The sequence below is a fragment of the Merops nubicus genome, unplaced genomic scaffold (genome assembly GCF_000691845.1).
Source record: "Merops nubicus isolate BGI_N331 unplaced genomic scaffold, ASM69184v1 scaffold4944, whole genome shotgun sequence".
In the NCBI taxonomy this organism is placed as follows: Eukaryota; Metazoa; Chordata; class Aves; order Coraciiformes; family Meropidae; genus Merops; species Merops nubicus.
The window spans coordinates 51,546-73,879 of record NW_008602723.1 but is presented as its reverse complement, the minus strand read 5'-3'; the positions used below and the strand labels follow the sequence as shown (position 1 = coordinate 73,879).

Genomic DNA, 22,334 nt, shown 5'->3' with positions numbered 1-22,334 from the left:
TACATTCAGAAGCATTACTGCCAATTATCCTCCAATAATACATTATGCCACTGAACTATCTGTATTTCTAATAACAATTCCAGAATTCCAAGAAGTTGTCATACTTCTATGATTTAATACTGTTCTTCATCCACAGCTTTTTTTTTGTTGTAACTAGAAATATGATACTTTTTACACAATTGCAGCTTCTAAAGGGCCTTTAAGTATTTCTACATATTTGAATTGTGCCATTTAAAAAAGTATTTTCAATGCAAAAGTAAACTATAAATCAGACTATTTTGTGCTTACTTTGCATATACTCACACCATACTCAACAGTAAATACTTTAAAATACTACTGAAAACATTAACATCAGAAAGCATTAATGAGTTCCCTGACAACAGCGTCTTACAATCACATACGGACTAGACACAATAGGAAAGCCTGCCCTTCATTTGCAGTAGAGGGTAATGGAAGCTAAATTTTTCTCCTTCTTAAGCAACTCAGCTTGAAAAATAATTAACAGTGAATAAACAGAACATGGGAAAGAGGGTAAATCCTCACCATCTGAAGCACGAAACAGTAAAGCCATACAACAAACAAATATAGGCATACTTGGTGAATGAGACATAGATAAGTTAATGCTACCGTGAAATCTTTCTTTCGTAAAGAGAATATTGATAGATTTTCTTGTTCCACTTTTTTGCTGGAGTCACTGCACACTTCAGACCAGAATATATACAATAACTTCATCAAGCTTGAGGACTTCCAGGAACTGATTAATTGGTTTGCAACGAAAAAAATGGTTCACAATGTCCACATCAAAGCAAGAGGGAAAATTGCTGTTGTGGTAGTTGCTACCTGTTGTTCTAAAAACAATTAAAATCTAGAAACACACTGAAGTAACTATTAAGTCCTACACTTCAGTCACAATCATCTACCGTTCTGTTGAAAATGAGTAATGAGCTTATCATCATTACAACAATTCTTCCTCACATCCTGTTACTGCCAGACCTAAACTTCCTTACCGCCTCTCTTTACTGCTTAACACACACGTTGAATCATAAGGACGGCTGGTGGTCATTGCAATGCTGGAAGACAGGTCAACATTTCACTTTAGGGACTCTGAGGCAAAAAAGCCCAACCAGAACAGTCAACAAAAAGCAGCTCTATTCATTCTTCTTAGTGCTGCGTCCTACAATATTCTTAGTCAACTACTGATGCTGCGGAAGTGGCATGATTAGCAATATAATTTGGCTACTATTCTTTGAAGATATCTCCACTACCCAATTAAATCCAAACTTTACATTGTGTCATTTTATTTGTGATCTATGCTTCTAGTTCAAAACCTATATAGCCTTGAAGGAACCAAGTTCATTTATGATTTGTGAAAAGGTCAAAAATCTTCACCAGAAAAGTCTTCATATAAAGTAGCCTAAGTAATTTTCAGCATAAAAGGGCTCAATACAAATGTACTGGAATACTCTCTCCAAGAACACCGATAGCTTTTTACCTCCCTTTAGCTATTTCTTTTATTTTTTTAATAAATCCGATTCTTCTTAGTGATCTCATTTTTATCCTTAATGTAATATACGAGCAGAGCTTTAATGTAAAAAAAATCTAAAAGTACTTTCTTGGATTAAATGGATTTTTTCAACTTCTATACTCATAAATGATGATGCTTTGAATTTTTATCTAAAGTCCTCAATGAGTCTCAGAAACTTTTACTGAAGAAACACAATTTGCACGCTCCTTTGCACTGTAAGTACAATTTGTAGTTTCTCTCACTTGTCTCTACTTCTCACACTTTGTGTTGCTTCATGAAGTACTATCTTAGAACTTGAACTGAGTTCCTTTTTTGGAGTAAAGCAAACTCAAAGGTACACTCCAGGAATGCACCTCGTGCATTCTGACACAAATGAGCATTCGGTTTACAGGACCTGACTACAGGTAGTCCAAAGTAAAAACCCAGCAAACAAAAAAACCACCAAAATAAAATAAAATAAAAAAACAAACCAACAAGCACATCCCCTGAAACATGTTAGTGTGGATATCAGATGCTGAGAACTGTTTAATACTTCAGATCCATTCCAGTTTGTTCACGCTACTTGCCAATGCAGATGGAATCAACCACAAAGTTGCAACTGTGAACATTCATTAAGTGGCACGTAGGGAAAAGCAAGGAGGGAAATGAACACACAGGTTAGATACATTAAACCTTTCCAACTCACGTCAAATATAAATATGAAACACAAAACACTTGTTACCTATCAAAAAGGTGTCTTTTTTTTTTTTTTTTCAGAAAGCTATCTTAGAAAGCTGCCTAAGAAACCCAGCTTTTAATTTTTTAAGGAATATCAGAGACCTCTTATCCAACAAGTAAGCAAATTGAAATCTGATTCAACACTCAGTACCTAACCTGAAACAGTAAAGTGTTAAGTGCCATGGAAAACTGTGTACCTCTACAATAGTATTGGTACAATGGTACTGGTACCTATGGAGCTTCCTGCATGCACTATGATTCAGTCTCCTTTTTGCTGGGAATACTATATGAGTTCTGCTTGTATCAGATCAAAAATGTCCTCTGTGGGTTGTTGGTACTGCAACAGGCAATCAGTAAGCATACAGAGCATTTTTATTTTCTTTCATCCTAGGTTTTTTACACTAAATATTTAAATTAACTCTAGAAATCGGTTTAGAAGTCTAAGCTGTGTGAATCTAGAGCTTAGCATCACGACAGACGAGTCAAATAGTAATTAATCAGACAAGCTTATATGCAAATTTACTGTCATTTTTAAAGGGGTGAGGAGTTTCTAGGTACTGAAGAGAAGATGAATGTTCAACCAGAAACTCATTAAAGTTTACAATTAAAGACACAAAGCTTGATCATGCCCTCAAACACTATGCAGACATGTATTTTCTGAATTCTGCACAACACACTGTTTGCAGAGGAACAACAGGTGATTTAACAACGCAAACAATGATGTGTCTCAGGGCACGGTTCAGCCAAAACCTTATGGCAGTAAAAAGAAGAAAAGTAGTATCAATTAAAAATTTGCATCAGAAGTTTAAGAAGACAAACCATAATCCCTCTCTTCAAGGAAACACTGCATTAACATTTACATATTTACTCATACTTAGCATTCATGGGCTAAATAGAAAAGTTCAGTATAAGGTCTCCTCAGGGTAATTTCCTTTGGATCCTTCTCTCCCTTCCACTAATGATCTACAAGTTGACCTGCACTCTCGAGCTGTGAGAAGCATTAACTCAAAACCTACAAGACCTCATATAGCCAAAGCCTTGCTGAAGTAAGACTAAAGTATAAGCTGCAAAATACTCATTTTCACTAGTGAAATTCTGACTCCATCAGAGTCTGAGAGTCACATACAGTGATCAAAGAAAACAGAGCCCCACAATGAAAGATTAAACAGATGTTATTCCTTTGGGGAACATTCTACGCAAATCAGAAAACCCAGTGCAAGACATCAGGAGGATTCTGTTTGGCCGTTTTCCTCTCTATTTCAGTCCCCAGTGGACTAAAATTCCTACTTCAAAAGAAAAAAATGCTTCACACATCTTCAGAATGTAGCCAAATATTTAAGTGACTATTCCTCTGGAAAATATTCATGGTCCAGCTAGCACAAATAATTCTGAGGTAGAGAGTTAAAGCATACCTAATGGTCCCAGAAAGTGAAGAATTATTATAATTTTTCAAGCTAGGTTTGTTTTTAGAAGTAAGCAGCCAAGTAGGGAATAACCTGCTCTTTTGTAAGATGCTAAAGATTCTTGATGTTCTTCAGCATCATTCCCAACAGTTTTACTCCATGCCTCCCAACTACATCAGTCACTGGCTCTGTTTGGTGTTTTGAAAATCCTGCAACTGTTGAGATTCACTTGTTTTATTCTGAGAAGCAGTAAAGAAAACATGGATTTAACAGTGTTCAGTATAACATGGACTTCCTAAAACATGGATTTAGTACAGTTTTCATAGGATCTTTGTTTTGTTCTTTTGTTTAGGTACACAGTAAATGAAATGTGACATTGTAAAGCACCATTCCAGTGCAACACAATGAAATGGAAAACTAATTTTGCTAATCACAATTGCTCAAATAACTTGGCTTTTTATTATCTTTCTTCAGGATCCCTTTTACTCAGCATTACCTCCAAGGAAGAGAGTGAAGCCTACCTGAAGCCACTGCTTCATCGTCAGTACTCCACAGAAGCTGCCTTGTTCCAAACAACTTTGAATACACTGTCCTGCCTTTTCTTTTCCTGCTCCCAAATATCAGTGATAAAAGGGAAAAGGTAGTAGCAGAAGCATCCTGGCAGAGCAGCTAGGAGGCCACTATCAAAGGTGCTCCTGCCAACCAAGAACTCGACCAGTATCCTTAACCAGGAAGAGTCAAAGCATAAAACAGAGTTTGAAAATGAACTGCTAATTCAAATCACTAAAACTAACATCCCGAACTGTGGTTTGGGTTGCAAAGGGATCAACTCTATCCTAAGATAACAGTCACAAGGCATTGTAACCTGTCATCTTAGTATTCCCAAATTAAGGGCCCAAAATCTGTAAGTATTTTTTTTTCCATTTACATATGCTTCTGTTGTTTTTACACTTCATAAAGCTCTCGGGTTTATTACTTCAGTAAGACCTGTTCACTCATGTGTGCTAAGAATGTCTTAATGCTCTGTGTATCAGATAACAGAGCTCTACACCTTATCTGGTGTAAAAGGGGGGAAATTACTTGAGCAGAATATAAAAAAGTTAGTGAGAAGCTGGCTTGTTGTAACTACAGACATTTATCAGTTCTTAGTCATTAGTCGAAACTGATAATGATGGGCAGTCAAGCATAGTGCTTCTCATCTTTGTTTTCAATGACGATAAAGTGCTGCCTGCTGCCAACTGTGCCTCAAAATGGAGAAAGGTACTTAAACCTGCTTCAGATGAGCAACTGGGTGCATGCCAACTTTTTACATGAACAGTCATAAGCATGTTCCTGCACAGCAGGAAGTGACCAAACTATTCAAAGCTGTAAAACCAGGTTTGCTTGCCAGTTATGTTATTGCTTCAAGATCAGTGTATTACAGATGATACTTTGCCAGCCATGAAACCACTGTTTTTCCTTAACAACAAATTCTACACCTTTGATATTTAAAATTCTGTATAGAACTGGCTGTTCCCAATTAAAAAACAAAAAAAAAAAAAAAACAAAAAAAAACCAAAAAAAAACCCAAACAAAACCAGAACAAACCAAACCACACCACATTTTCAGAATGAAAGCTAGGACTTAAAACATATCAAACACAATCTCCTGAACTAGAAGCTTTAAAAAAATAACTTTCTTCAATCTGCACCAATTATAAGGTCCCCTTTCTTCTCTAAGCCAGATGAAAATTAATTGTAATGACCTACTCCAGTCCTCAGCCTTGGCTGCCAACCCTGTAGTCATTTTAACATTCCTGTCCATAATCTCTGCTATAGTTAATAGGTGGTTGCTAGTTTAAGACATTGCACTGTATTGCCTCCTGCTGGAAACCACTTCTTTAAAATAGTTTATGAAAATCACACAACGTGACTATGACATAGTTAATATTTATTAAATTTCTGTCATTAATTGGATTACTCAGGCAAGAGAGATTTTTTGAAGAAAGGCAGAACTGTCATACAAGCAATTGGGCAAATAAGTTCTTTCCCTGAACAGGTTAAGACAAAACTGAATGTTACAGACAAGAAATTGATGTTTTTTTTCTCATGACAGCCAGCATCTTTCTCTATTTTCCTTTCAGAGGACCAGTCATAAAACAGACTCAAGCTTCCCAGTATAGCACAATACCTGTTCACTAACAAACATAACTTAGCAAATACAACCAAACAGTTGACTTTGTTTTTTTAAGGGTGTTGGTACCGGAGAAGATGGATGTCAATGTTTAGCCACGCTTTAGTTGTTTGGTTTTTATTCACTTGAAAATAAATACTAAAAGTAGTATCAAATATTTGATTTTATAACATTTTATTTGTTTTCACACATACAAAAAGTAGTTTGCATATTTGCTCAGCAATCTAGTGAATGATCTTAGATTACATGCACATGCACAGCTCAATTCAGTGATAGAAGTGTCTCTATCTGCTTCCTAGTAACATTCATGTTTGAAATCTCAAAAAAATATGCAGAGGTTCTTGGGTGTTATAGCTCAAAAAGCCATTTTAATGATCTTTCCAAGACATGGACAGTGGTCTTCATTTTTTGAAGAATAAAAAAATTATTCAAGCCAAAGCACAACTTAATAGTATAACTACCAGAAAAAGTACTGCAAAACTGCATTGTAAAGACCAGTTGAAAGTAACCTGTATTTAGGTTGTAGGAAAGGTAGAGTTTATACAATGTCCATTCTCTAGGAATATAACCCATTCCTTACTTGAAATCAAAGCAATGTGTTCAAGCTGTGAAGGTTTTTGTGCTACTGTTTCCTACAGAAATCCTATAAGTAAAACCCCAAAAGCTAGATACCACTTATATTTACTGTGCGCAACTGTCAAATGCCAGGCTACTGTGAAGAAAATCATAAAGGAGGATAACAGATGCATCTTCATTAAATACAGTCAGTCCAAGCCCTTGTTATCACAGAGGCAGTTATGTCACTCTGTGACATGGCACTGATTATGGTGGTCACTCAAAGGACATTGCTGCCTCCAACACTGCACAAGAGCAAGCAGGAATAGTGTGTTCACATACAGTCAGCAACACAGTATTCACACACTGTGTCATCCAGCATTTAGCTTCTGTTGCCTAGTTGTTATCCCCAAACTGAACGCAGTTTTGGGATAACACATTGATCTCTGAACTTCAAAAACGCATTTTCCAGAGATAGCCACATCATGCTAATGGTTGACTTTATATTTCTGTGTTGTTTCAGTCTGTTCTTATCAATCCCCCATTCATTATTTGATGTCACCTCCAACAAAAAGAAGATTTTAACTTGCAGATGTTATGAATGCCTGAGGCAAACTCAGACCTAACGTGCAACGATTTGCATTTGTTATGCTAAGCATATACATCCTCTATATTATATCTAGTTCCTTTGTGGTCTAATGTAGGAATCCCTCTTCTATTGTTCTTGCTGTTAGCACCGTAATAACTACTGCTATTGCAATGTTAACAAAAGACTGCTAATAAGCCAAGTACAGTACAAATTCCCAGGGCATCACCAAGTGAGAAATGCAGGTTGAAATGGTAGATTCAATTCCAAGGACCTATTTTCTAGACTCAAAAGTTACAGTTGTGAAGTCATCACATATGTGAAAACACAGCACGTGAGCAGTAGAGTTCTATTAATAATAATTAATTTAAAACAATGCTATTATAATTGTCAACTGTATCACAGTAGTACTGCTTAATACCACGTTTAAATTTTCATTTGTCATGGATTTATTATTTTACTCATTTATTTTTTCAGCTGCACCATCCACTTAACATTACCCATGTTTTTTTTCTGACAGACCAGAAGATGGCTTTCCTAGTTGTGGCACTTCAGCCATTACTATATAAAATAATTATTAATTTCCAAGCTGATTACTTGGAAAAGATTACTCCTTGAACAGGCAGCTTAAAAATAAATTCAATTAAAATGTATATTAAAATGCCCTACAATGACACTCCTCTGACATTCATAAAGGTTTTATGGCTAAAAGAATCAGAAACTGACAAAAAAAAAAATCAAAAGATCTTTCTCTTTTGCTGAAATTCCTTCTCTTATAAGCTGCTCACTTTTCAAACATTCTGTGTAAAGAAGAAAGAACACAAACCTTTGGCAAAATTGTAGGATGTTTCCCAGTAGCTATGCTGCTCATCATTATTATAAATGAAAGTAGACAAAAGAAGTAGAGTTCCATTCTTAACATCTTCCAACATTAACAGCCTTTGCAGTGCATGCTGGATAGACGCACAAACTATTTTAAGCATCAGCAAGATGGGGCTTTCAAGGTTTAAGTAGGAGAGAATGCAAAAACAACAACTGCAAAAATGTGAAAATTAGCGAGTGTGTAGACAGGACTCTATTACCAGGAACTTCTCAACATAACACAAATTCAACCAACCTTATCAATACCACTCAAGCTCACAAGCCTGACTTTAAATCTAACAGAAATTAGTTTGATGTGGGCTCAATTTGGTAACTCACATTAAAAAGTCTAAATTTTTAACATCGGAAGAATCAGATGAAATTTCTTGCCTGGGACGAATACATAAGGAGTTTCATTCAGTCTAAAGTCTTGTGTTTTCCCAGGAGATATATCCCCTGCTTGGACTGCTCCTCCCTACAGCCTGTTCCTATTGAGCTAAATCTAGGTTAAAATCCAGGAAAGAAAACTGCAAGCAAAAAAACCCCAAACTAACAGAATTCCATGAGATGGGGAAGAGCAAGGAGATTCTCTTCATGGTAAAGAGAATGAAGTCAGTATTAGTCTGTGAAAGTGGAAGATTGCAGGGAATGAGTGATCTGAGCAGAAAAAGGACCTCAGGTTCTTTCAAGTCATGTAGTAGACTTTCAGAGTCAAGGACCACATGCTGATTTTTATCTCCTGAATGTAAAGCAACAAGGGGAGGAACTGCTTGCATTGTTGCTTGTGGTACTATTATCTTCCTTTAATGTATATTTCTGCCACTTAGAACCCTTTATAAATCCTTGAGTCCCAGTTAATTGTCATCCAAAGCCTTATAGCAGTACAGCACACTGCAAAACTGAGCCTCAATAGCTTTTTAGATTGGTCAACACACTGAAAATTGCTTTGTTTTAAAAAAGGAGACAGAGATCAGCTGCAAAAAATACAAAAGTAACTTCTGTCATGAAACACATTGATGCCATCTCAATGGGCACTACTGCCATGAAGAAACAGTTGATATTCAGCCATTTACTACGAGGGCTCTAGCTGGGATTTTCAACAGAGAAAAATAAATGAAATAATTTTCTGACCCCCCAAAAAAAAGGAAAAAGAAAAAAAAAGAAAGAAAAAAGAAAAAAAAGAAATTCAGTATTGAGTGATTATATACGTGTAGAGACTTACTTGAGACAAAGCAGCATCCCGCTGTTCTATCACTGCATTCATTTCCTCAGCTATTATTTTCTTTTTACGTTCTTTGGTCCTGTGTATTCGATTCAGAATTATAGCTCCGTTCTTCAGTATATCTATCCCTGTGTCTGCATTGTTTATTCTGTTCAGTAATTCCTGTAATGTCTACCAACAGCATTATATGTTAGTCAGACATGAAGTTTTAATATATTTTATTTAATATAGGGTTTTAATTAATAGGCACATGTGAATTGTAAATTGACTGAGTGAAGTTATTGAATTTTCATATTGCAGCAAAGATGTACATTATTAGTGTGTCAATTCTTCTTTTTCCCACATCTTAGTTCCTGAAACCCACTCAATTGAACTTAAGCCTCTAAGATATAAGACTGACATCAAGAAATCTCCTCAGAGAATGGCTTACCATGTCATTTTCTTCAGGGTTAATATTTTCTAGCCTAGAAAAAAGGGACACAGAAAGCCTGATCAGTAGCATTTCCTTAGTGCAGCAAAATGAGTTCGCTTTTTAAATCTTTAGAACCTCAAGTAATTTCATTCTACTAGTCTTTAGAGTCAACCATGACACTGAACATATTAAAGTGCCACCTGCTCGACTCCATCTTTCAATAATGCACCATATCTTCAGCACTGACTTCAGACTGTTAAGTTATTAATGTTTACTGCTATATATGACTACAAGGATCAATTGTTCATATGTGCTTAGATGAAGAAAGTTCCCCAGTGATAGAAATGACTGATGCTCTTATTTTATTTATTTCAGGGCTTACAACTTTTACCTGACGTTGTATTTTTTGTTGTTTTTATTGCACCCCAAATGAAACAGGACAGGACTTTATTGGAAATCTTTCTTTTCCATGTTAAAGTAATTCTTTTTCCACCTCCCTCTTCCAAAATGAGGACAAAAACCTAGTTGAAGTTTCCTTAAAGATATTTTGATTTTCTATCTGTTATAAAACAGCAAGCTAAGTCAATTCTCTGCAAAGCCCTTATTTAATTCTGAAACAAACGCCCCTGCACTTTCCTCCCTCTCTATTTCAACAGAACATATATTGACCTGTCAAATACAAAGATGATACGAGGAATTTAGTCATACAGCTTTGAACACCCACTGTGCAAAAGCAGTGAGCGATAGCACAAAAATCTAATAAATAGGATAGCATGCATTTTATTTTATCTAAGGTTAGTTATAAGGAGAGCATTTTATTTAAAACACTTCTGTGTATTTTAAAACGGAAGAGACCTCTTTTCTGGAAAGACAAGCATATTAAAGTTACTTTACTTAACAGTGCCACTGCTGCTTACTTAACAGTGACTGCTACTAAAAGTAGGTCTGTCATCAGCATATGATTTTTTAAAAGACAGATATATTACCATTAAACATCTACGAAGCAGCAACACACTTTTTCAACAGTGCTGTGACAGTTGCTGCTCCGAAGCCAAGACTTTAGCTAGCAAACATCACAGAGCCCTTGACAGTACACTAGCACCATTTGCATTAATACATTAGTTTTACCAGATAACAGTATGTAAGGCATAGCAAATCAGCCAGCACAAAAACTAATTCTTTAAATGAAAGAAATAATTCAGAATGTACTACCAGTGTGAAAAAGCTGGTATATTTATAGGAAATTCATAAGCAGTAACTACTCCAACACATACAGGCAGCATCAAAACTAAATAAAACAAAGTAAAAGCTAACCTCTGCTGGGTTTGACTTGTATTCATAAAGCAACATAAAATAGCAAACATAGTTTAAGTCCAAATTCTCAGAACTAGATCCTTGACTTGGCTCCTTGTAGAGTTCCTTCTTTAGGTTTTTACATTGCTCTAAGTGCCACTTCATGTGGGACTTAAAAATGGATCTCCAGCTAGTTTGTATTCACAATGAAAGGAATGGTATTTGTCAAAGTAAATTGGCAGGACTGACCCAGGTTCTCCAGAGGACTTCTACCCTGCTCAAAGTGTGGGTCAATAAAATCACCCAGCCGACCAACAGGCTAGGTAGGCAGGACAACTTAGGGAGAAATGGGGGTGGGGAAAGGAACAGGAACTCCTACCGTAAAGTGTAGGCCTTCAGCATACTACTGCCACAAGGGATCTGTCTGTAGGTGTACATACCTGTCCTTAGGTGAGAGTATTTTTCAGGAAGCAGCATCTGGAGCTGTGTATTTGCCCTGTTGCCTCTCCCTGTGCTGTGCACAGGCAGTAAGTGACCCTTAGATCTCATGATTTTCAACAGCAGTAACCAAGGATCCCTCTTCCCCCCACTTATACACACGTTCTGCTAACGTGTTCTCTAGGGCCAATAGAACAGAGAATTTTGGTTGTTACAGTTAAATAATGACAACAGAATTGCTCCGGCTGCTAATTTAAAGAAAGCATTAATGTGTTTGATAAAGATCGGCAGGCTGTTCAATATTGCCCTCTTGTAAAGATCTCTGACTGGAATAAGTCCAAAGCAGATGGAAGGCGTGACCTGTGCTCTAAAACTTGATGAGTGTGACACAAGTAGCCAGTGTTCCTTAAAAAACCCAAACCTCTGTGTGCTCCATGTCTGACACAGAGAACTTGACCTTTTGAACAACCAGCATTAGGAAGAAAATACTGAGTGGCAGTTGGAAAAGTTCCAAGATTCCAGAAGAAACTCTCCAAAATTAAATAAAATTTTAAAAGTCCCTCACAGCTCATCCAATCATCTCTCCTCCTTCCAAAGGATTAGTGGAGTGGTAAGGTGAACTCCAAATAAAATTTCTTTCAGTCACAGTAATAAACTACTTAGAATAAAGAGGCTGAGAAAAGTAATTTCCTTATGGGATTGACTCTGCTTTTGAGAATGCGGAACCTCAGTTTGACTCTTCTTGGTCACAGTCCTGGCTTGCTCCTCCCATTGCAAAATGCCAGACATCCAGGCAGATCTAGTAATGCATGTCTTGTCACCTCAGCTGAAATGTTACCGCAGTTAGTAATGACACCCAGTGTTCTGAAATGCTTGAGTGCTGGAGCTGGGTTGGAGTTTCAGCTGGAGTCTTGGCTCCATTCAACCATTTCAGGTTCACAAGGTGTACAGCTGCATGAATAAGCGTTCTATAAGCTTAGAATAAGTGGACCAGAAGAAAAGCAGCTGAATCTGATGGAAGCAATCCTGCCTTCTTTGTACTGTAATGCCCAAAGATTTCAAAAACAACACAGAAATTTCTTCAAGGAAAAAAAAAAAAGGAACACCCCATGCCCAAAACAATAATCAAAACAGGAAATGTTTCCCTGTACCATACCATTGCTTTTTTTGGAAGAAACAAAGAATGAGTTTTACTCCCTTCCAAACTTTAACAAACTTTACAGTGGGAAGAAACAAAACTTTTGGGCTCTCTGCCCTTGTGGCTTTTGTCTCTTAGGATCTTTCTTTTTCTTTTACTGCTCTGATGACTGACACTAGAACTATCAACAAAAATAAAAGCATGTAACATTTTTCAGAACACTTCAGGAGCACATTTTTATCCTATGGAAGGCATAAGCCTTCTTGAGATCTGTGTAAGGATTTTGTTCATGTCCAGGATGGCTTCAGTGACAGTTTACAAAGCATCCAGGATGTGAAAGACTTGGGTATGACTCTTTCCAATGACCTGCCATTGCCACAGTCTCTGTAAGAAATTGGAAAGACTGGAGGAATGCTCACAGCTATGATGGCTCTTATGGGAATTAAAAGCACATTTGTAATGTCCTCAGAGACTGCTGTTCAAAGCAAGATTTCAGATGCATGTACGCCTATAATGGGCTCTGCAGAGACATTTACTCTAACAAATTGTGCATTAATCTTGCAGAAATGGAATCTCCTAATCTTCCTGTTGAGTCATACTTACAGGCTGTGACAAACTAGAAACTTGTAAATTCCAGAGAGTAAAGGTGCACAAACTATGTGCAGATTATTGAAATTTATTTAGGTAATATTCTCTGGCTTTACCTACAAAAATACCCAAAAGGTGACAACTGGTTCTCTGCCATAAAGTGGAAAAAGTGCTCTTAGTAGAATCAATTATTTAAAACATAGTCGCCTGCCATTTAGTTAACTGCACTTATTTGTTTTGCTACCATGAAAAACTTCTGTATGCTTTGCATTTCTCCTGGCAGAAAAATAGGAGAAATTTCTCAGCAGCTCTAGGCTTTAGGGGACTACCATAGGCGGGAACCAAGATGATCGCAACTCAGATGGATGAGGCTTGAAAGGGGAAGCAAACTGTAGCTTCAAAGTGGCCTCTATCCCAATGTGAGAAACGAAACTGCTTCTGGTCTTCCTCTCCTACCAACAGCTTTGTTTAACATGAGATGACCTATTTCTGTTGTGTTAACACGGCATACATAAAACTCTAGGAAGTATTAATTGCAGCCTTACAAATGACCCCTTCCCTACAGACAAACCCCATATATTTTTGCTACGTCACTCACATCATTAGCAGGAATTTTGCTGAAGGAAATGTCTAGTGGGCTTAAAGGCTTGATTGATTTCCTATACATTGCAACTTCTGACTGACATTCTGGTACTGCCTGTCAAAAGATCCCTATAAAATGTCGCATTCATCTTATTTACCCCCAAATAAATCAATATGAAAGCTTTGATTATATTTTTAATTTTTGTGATCAAAATCCCTCACCTTGCTCTCAGTTCTCCAGAGAAAAATATGGCCTTATAGGCCATATAGGACGGCTAACAAATTAACCAATATAACAGTAAGACCAGCACTAGCCTAGTATTTCATCACAGAGAAGCCTGTGCTAAATTTTCCTGTATAACCACTGTTGAGTTTATGACGGTCAGAGACTGACACAACAGCCTTTTTGCACAGAGCAGGAAACGTATACTTACTCTTTGAGAGACTCTTCTAAACGGTGGAGTCGCAGAAATGCTTCATCTCGCTCTTCATTGGCTAACCTAAGCCTTGCCATGACAGCCTCGTCACGTTCCCGTTGAGCAGAATAAACTTCTTCCACCAGAGCTGTAAAAGTAACCAGTGTGTTTAACAAACAAGTTTGACAGGGAAAGACACTATTAGATGCACTTACATGGGTCTTTGCCAGCATCTACTAAAATCAACATTTCTCCACTGACCTCGGATTACTCTGGATAAGGTCTATGTTACTTTTCAGACAGAACACTAAATTGCTGTTGATTGCTGAAATGAATACTCTAAGGAATGAAACAAAGCTATGTGTTTTCAAATTCACCCCTGTAAAAATCAAACAGGGCAAGGAAGTGATTTGCTTTGCATTCTGAATACCTGCTTAATGGGAAAGTAATGTTAATGCTCAGAATCTTAGAAGACCCTAGTATGTTTCTTCTAGGTCATGAAGTTAAAAATAATGATCTGCTAAAGCTGCTTCTGAAATGACACTGCTTCTTATAGGAGTGGCACACATATTAAATATTAAAAATTCCAATACTTTCACAGTCTGTCTGGTACCACAAGGGTGGCACAGCTGGCATCTCTCCTTCTGTGCCAAGCCTTTACTTTATTGTGAAATAGACTGTTATATTATGTGTTATGGCATAGGTGGACCTTGGAGCATTAGGTGCCAATAAACTAAGATTTACTGTCTATCCTTGGGAGCATACTAACACCTTCGAGTCATTCTTCATCCCGAGCTTACATTTTCTCGCTGCCTCTCCCCTGTCAATACATCTAACACCAGCTCTGGCACTCTGCCAGAACTCTTACCTCAACCCTGCCTCCACTAAAATCTTTATTCATACTTTCATCATTTCCCTCTGCAATACTGCAAATCTCTCCTCACAATCATCATAAAACTCTGCAGTTGAGATGTCTTGGGACTTCCAGAATGCCATCGTAAGACCACTATTGCTCTAAGACAGAAGACTACATCCTTTCTGCAGGTTCCAGAATTCCCCATGCTCCCCTCTTCTGGTCTGCCGAGCTGGTGTTCTGTCAGTTTCCCAACACCATGCTACTGTCTCTTTCAAATTTTTGCACATATTTTGCAAAAACTTTCTGTATTAAGCCATTTATATAAGGAAATTACAAGATATAAATGACAAAATGACAAAATACAAGAACATATTGCATGAGGTGGGCTGTGTATTCCAGCTCACCAGACTTCCACTTTGGTTGCTGAGATGTATGGAAGGGGGTTTCCTTACCCCCTTCAGAACTCTCTGCTCCTCTATGAACCACTGCTTAAATCACTAAGTTAAGAACTCAAAGGCAGGCTTCCTCCCTCTTTACTCTAGCCTATAGCTTTTAGTCCTCCATTCTTACTTCAGCTGACATTGACTTTCATGCCTCTATAAGTTAGTTTACTCTTACTTCACCTTGGTACGTTATTGTACTAAAATTTCATAGTGTGATATAAAATAAAACACTTTATGGTTCTTCACACAATGCAACAACAGGAACACAGTAGTAGCACCTTTTGTTAGCAGCTATATTGCTAGCACAAAGTACACTTTAACAGTACTGAAAAAAACACCAAAACTCCCCAACCAACTGAAATACAAAACATCACTTTGTGAGCAAGTGTCTGTACAGTTCACAAGCAGCTCAGGTAACCAGGGATGTAAGATGAGTGAGAAGATTAACAGAAGAAGAGTTCAGAGAGATAAATTAGGAAGATGTTCAAGGTAAGAAAATGTCAAGGTAAGAGAACCCTTTCCACAGAGCTGCAAGTGGAAACATTACACAGGGTTCATAATGAAAAAAATTGCTGGAATGAATAAAAAGCTGTCTAAAAATAACTGAAGATAGGGCACTTATTACTGTTCTGGGGTTAATTAGTTTCCAGATTAGTTAACTTCTCTCTGGTTGCTTTGAGTGCATCCATTTTTCTGTCAGACCTTAGAACATCCCCACCTCAGCATGGACAACCACAACTGGCCAACTGCTACAATGGATCCTGAGCATACAAGTGCACTTAGAGGGACCATGTTTTGGCGTATTTAATTCCTTCACTGCATAACTATAACCAGTGATAATAATTACTATACGGGCTTTTAAAAATCAGATTATTGCTTATTTGTCCTTAAACAAAATTAATGTATATATAACAGTATGAAAACAGTCAGAAAGAGTTTTTTTTTTAAAGTTACTTAAACATCCTGCTTATCCTAAATCCTGCTATCCCTGATAGCAGCCCAGAGTCTAATTGCCTTGAACAGTGAACCCTTTCCCTGCTCAAAGGTCCATTACAAAATACTGTCTCTTAACGATTGGCCATAAAAAGTGAATTAAATTCAGTAAATCTTTCTTGTTATTTTCTTATCCTTCTACTAAAGTAAGGCATCAGACTAAATATCCCAAGGACCAGATCCACCAAATACATTGGAAAAAAAAAAAGTTTAATACCAATGGCAGGTGATTGGCTTTTACTGCTATTTCTTAAAAGCAATATTGCACATTAACTTTGTCATATTAAACAGCTCAGGGAGAGCGTAGAAAATCAGGTATGATGCCTGCATGGTAACCTAAGGTTGGAAAAAGAAAAAAAAAAGATACTTAGCTACATGGCATTTTGATACAACATAGAAACACTGACCACAAGAAAGTACTAATTTAAAAAATAATGAAAGTCCTCATCGAACTCATTTTAATGATCTACAGAAGGCTAACTCACCCAATTCCTTTGTGAGCCAAAGCTTCTGCTGAATTTATGTTAGAGATTTCTGTTATTGAATGCCTATGCATTTCTGACTCTACTTAATATTTTATAAATTCCTTTTTTTATCACTATATGGAATATTATAACAGTTACACAGTTGCAGGCAGTGTGAAGTTTGGTGTTGTAACAGTTACATTCACCATTCAGCCTGCGCTATGGATGAGTACAAGTGAGGACTTAAGGATCATGGGATTCTTCAAATAAGCCACAGAAATAGATACACCTTTGAGTTGCAATGTAGCAGCAAGCTAAAACATTTTCTACCATATTTATGAAATGGTGTGAAATATAACCTGTGCAACAAAAAGTCTGTTAGGGAGAGTGACATAAAAATCCTCTCCATTAAGAAGAGGAAAGAATATCCAGATTATTATCCCTATGCCTCTTAAAAATGCCAGGCAAAAATTAATTTATAGTAACAAGTCAGGCTCTGAAGTCTCATTTACGATATGACCTAGCCAGCAAAATACTAGTCCCACATGGGCACACTGACCTGACGCTTGATGCAACGAAAAAGCGATCCAGCTACTTAGTCACCAACTGCTCTGGTTGACACCATGAGGCTTTCCTTGGAGACCTTCCAATGGCCCACCAACTAACCCTATCCTGTTTATCTTGAGGCCTGACCAACAAGAAACACCAATTTTCATAGACCTCATGTTTCAAGCAAGAAATTGACTCACAAAAGTGAAGTATGAATGGTCAAGTATTAAGCTAGAATGAATTGTGGCATTTACTAAGTCATATACATATAATGGCATTCAGGAGTTAAAATATTTAAATCCCATAGTGCTAAATTAAGTAAAAAGGATTATTTTCCAATGCTTGCAAACATTGTAGTATATACAAATATGACACTACTATTTAGCTGCATAAACTTTATTTGCTTTGGAATAATTTAATAACATCTTTCTCCTTGTAACTAAAACTCCTGCATACTCTAAAAGAGCTCTTTATTTTAAAAGAATCATTATGCTAAACTCATCAATTCTAAAACATTTTTAGTTTTTAGTAAAGAAAACAATTGTAAACAGAGAGCTTTTGTAAAGTAGATAGCTATTACAAAGTTCACTTAGAAAATCAATATAGCATTTTAGCTGGAATTTGCTCATTAAACACCCACAGCTCTAATGCAAATTATGGTGGAATGAATAAAGCAAATACATATGCTTCTTTCTTTTTATTAAATATAAAATCTACTGTTAATTGCATCTGGTATGTCATATAAACTTTTCTCCTTAACTATTAAATGGACGCTTTTACAAAAGTCATTAGAGATTCCCTTTCTTTGACTTGTATAAATTTCAATATTTGTTCAGTAAAGGTTCACAGCAGTTAAATTACATTAACAAATATTATTAGCTACTATGTAAGCCAACTAAGTAAAATACTTATATTGCAGGTAAAACAAATCAATGGGTGTTTACAATAATATTTGGATATGTCCATTTTTAAACAAGCTTATCAAATATCATGTAATTCTTAGTCAAATGAAAGAGACTCAAAGTAGATTTTTTCTTCCCAAATACTCAAATTTGTTTAGTAAGCTAATTGTTTTCTAATATGGGCAAAAGTAAATATGAAGAAGATGAACCATACCAAGTATGAGTTTACTGAGTCAAAGCCGTGTACATATTTTCTTAGTTGAACCTGATTCTTTTGGCAAACCTATCTTCTACGCTTTTTCAACCACCTTTAAAACACAGCGGTAGAGAGAAGGTGTCTTGGAAATCATCCTAGTTTAAACAGTGGTTCATGATTTTCCAAACAACAGAACTTTGGGGGAAGGGAGGGAAGCATGGTTCCCAGGAAAAAAGTCTGTTTGCTGATTTCCTAGAGGTCATCTGTGTAAATAAAAAAACTGAATAGGAGAGGCAAGACAGAAGAAATTGTTAGGACTTAAAACTTCCATGGCACCAGAAATGAAATCACTTCACATTACTCATTAAAAAATGTAAAATCCAGAATACAGGCCAGACCTCATACGGAAAAGATGAGATCGTTATTTACACTGCAATCTCAGAAGATACAGTAAATACTGTAACACTGTAACAATTGGTTTTCAAAATATGTCATTTTTACAGAAATAGTATTTTGGACGTTGCAAGGTGTTTGACATCAAGAGATGTGATGAAATATCCCTTTGGGCTTCAGACACGAAAAAAAGAGTGAGCCAAGACATAATACAATTAAAATTTTGGTAATTGTTTTTGTAACAAGCAATAGTAATAGTAATCAACTGCTTCCAAGAAAAAGACATGGTGAGAAAGTTTTTCTTTTAATAACAATGCATCGCTGCAGAAGGTCAGAGTTTTGTAGTTTAAAATTCAGTATTCAAGATCAGATTGCTGACTGCTGATCAGAATGCAACTTGAGATTTTCTTTGGCATTGATTCTGGTACATTCAAAGTAATTTGTACTAGTTACACCATTATAGAAACAAGGAAAACAAAAGAGATTATATGTTTTTTGCAAAAATGGCTCAAAGCATCTTAAATATTCAAAAATTGACAAAAATAATAATAATAGACAACTCAGTTTTCTTTTAATGCATAATTTGACTTGTGCTTTATACAGGTATACAGCTCTAACATAGGAGTGAATGTTGAACTCGTGATAAAAATAAAGCAAAATATATTATCTGTTTTCTGCCTTTTGGAGATGTATATTATTCCAAAGAAAAACAGAAACATGAAAGAAGTTGCTCGGCCAAGTCATACTTAGAAGTCAAGATTTTTGTATTGAGCTTCTTGTTTATCCTGCTCAGTTGCTTCTATGAAAAAACTGTCAGCTGAAATTTATCCTACAGAGAGCTTTAGAAGAAGCTTTTAAGGGATATTTTTTTTGTGTGTGTGTTTTCACTTGGGATTTCTGGGTAGCAGCTACACAGATGTGAGGAATTAGGGAAGTATATTCGGAAAAGAGGTGCAATGACTACCTGCCTTTTCATTTTCATCAGTCTTTCCATCCCTGTCCACCATTGCTGAGTCTCCGTCTGTCTAATCACACGAGGACTTGGAAACTATCCTTGACACTTCCAGACGGGCCACTATTATGAAATTTTATTTAACTGTATGGATACATGTTTATCCTCTTTACAGAAACATAAACATCTATGTGTTTCTTATCCTCTCACTTTAGAAATCAAAATCCTCCAAGGCCTCTTTCTACTGCATTTCATGACTGTGCTCACAATTCTTAAATAAGTCAGTCTTACAATATAATAAATATAATATCATGTAAGATATAATAAACATAATAAGATATAATAATAATAAATATTTACTGCATTGCTATGAAAGCCTTTAAAACATGTCATGAATTGGTCTCTGTGCATACCTGTAAGAAAATGCAGATAATCCCTAGAAACGTTTGAAGCCTAAGGGCCTTTACACAGATCTCCTGCAGGTTAGTGGCAAACTACCATGAGCTCCAAGGCTGTCAATTTAAAAACAGCGATGAAAAACAGTGCTTAAAAATAGTCTGTTACAAAACAGACAACTTAAGTTCCTAGGACTTTTTTTTTGGAAGCTACCATTCATTTACTTTCAGTTGTGACCTATAACTGAAAAACAAAAGCAAAATAGTGATAAGAAGAGCATAAGAAAACTACTTAAGAGTTTTCACTGGTCTATACCAGGAATTACAGACTACAAGTCATTTACACCTAAATGAGACTTTATAGATACAGCAATCTGAACAAACACTGATAGAACACAGTGACTTCTTTATTGCTTTATGCTTGTTGTATATATTCAGTGCATAGCATTCATCTGCTCCTACATTTCCAATGCTATAAACAGAGTGTTCTTAATAAAAGGCTAAAGTTGCTTAGTTGCAGCTCTGCATAGGGTTTTCTTTGTGTGTTCAGATCCCCATTCAATTAAAAAAAAATAAAGTGGGAAAGAATAGGAGAGAGCATTATATGCAGACCCCAAGGCAGTTCTTGTGAAAGCCAATCCCTGTACAATACTTAAGCCTCTGCTTCTAATACACTAAACACAGCTGACTTCAAAATTCAAGCTACAATGCAGTTAAACTTTTTTCAGTGAATACTTACCGATGCCTGATTATTTATTCTAGGGGTGAAAATATAAATGTTGCAGTCAAGTTTGCAAGCTATAACTTGACAGGTTCAAGAAAAGTTTTTGTAATACCCCAAGAATTAGATTATTGGCAGACCTTATTCCTGAATAAACCCCAATTCCTTATGTTCATCTAGCACTGTAGTGGCGAAGAGAGAAGGGTTAGATCAATCATAAATCATGCAGAAGACACTGGCGTGCTTTTTACATACAAGCTCCACCCATAAATAGCTTAGTAATTAACATTTTAACCTACGCCAGCTCATTGCATATTGTACTTCAAAGACCTGTGCTCAACTTTTTGACAAGCAACAATTCTGACAATCTGAAGGTAAAATTACATTGTTTCAAACTAAACCATTAAAAATTAACCTTAAGATGTTCCCAGTCATGACATCCCCACCTTGTTTGTTTCTGTCCTTTAAATAAGACTGTCTTCTCATACAGAGGATTCAAATCTTACTGCTATTTTCAAAATTCTGTTATTTACCAGGTAATATTTTTAAAAAATATTCAGGAAATGGTTTTGCATTATGAAGCACTAATAGGACAAAAGCCCTAAGAACGATAGAGACCATATATAACAAATAATTACACACAGAAAACTGAATTAGGGAAGCATATGCGTTACCTACTTAAACTGTAAAATACCATTCATATTTACGTTTATAAACACAGGGTTGGGGAACTACTGAGTTCTTTTGGCTAAAGCCCAATATTGGCCTTATTTCAGTTTAATTGGGAGAGGATCTTGAATTCATCTTCTCCATGAGATATCAGGAACCTGGATTTCTGTTTGTACCAAAGGTTAATAAGAAATGTGTCTGCAAAAGTCAAACAGCATTAAATACCAAAAACTGATTATTATTCTGCAGGAGTTGTTCTGTCATTCATAATCTCTCCATGCTTCATCCATCCACAGCTAATCTTTAATGGATGACATGCAAGAAAGAAAAATAACATCTAAAAAGGGACTCTAAAGTGAGCTTTGAGGAAATGGAAAATACTTTTCTTCTGTGCTGGAAGTTACTGCCACCCAAAGTTTATTACTGGCAGGATTACTTATTTCCTCTTACTTTATGGGTTATTAAATCAAACTAACACCAAGCTAATAGCCACTTGGATATTTGTTTTCACTTTTGCTGTTAAAACAATTGCCTAGGCATTCAGTAATTATTTTTTGAGTTAATTTTGGAAACTGCAAATAACGTCCATGAACTTTTCCATATCATATTCAAGAATTCAACGATACTGCAAACATTAATTCTCAACTTTTTTTGTAAAAATGGAGTTGAAAAAAGGGACTTCATTTTAAGTATATTGCTGTAGTTTCCAAGAGACTGAAAGCTGTGTAACACACAACGGTATCAGAAGTACTGCTTTCCCCTTTTTCCACAGTGTATTATTTCCTATCATTACCCTGGTCTTTCAGAAAGCATCTGTAGAATGCTAGTACAGTTTTCAGGCATTATAGGTGTGTGCAACACCTAACAGACCTAGCAGGGCTGGACACAAGCCA

At 36.3% G+C, this 22,334-nt stretch overlaps 1 protein-coding gene across 1 annotated transcript in view; it reads right to left on the bottom strand.

Moving 5' to 3' along the window:
• Nucleotides 1-22,334, bottom strand: part of MIPOL1 (mirror-image polydactyly 1) — a gene marked incomplete at its 5' end in the record, with an annotated part of 160,471 nt that overhangs the window by 114,123 nt on the left and 24,014 nt on the right. The window contains 3 exons of the mRNA XM_008938458.1: nucleotides 9,042-9,212; nucleotides 9,472-9,505; nucleotides 13,927-14,056. Of these exons, the coding sequence (XP_008936706.1) occupies nucleotides 9,042-9,212; nucleotides 9,472-9,505; nucleotides 13,927-14,056 (335 nt within the window). The remainder of the gene's footprint in view (nucleotides 1-9,041; nucleotides 9,213-9,471; nucleotides 9,506-13,926; nucleotides 14,057-22,334) is intronic.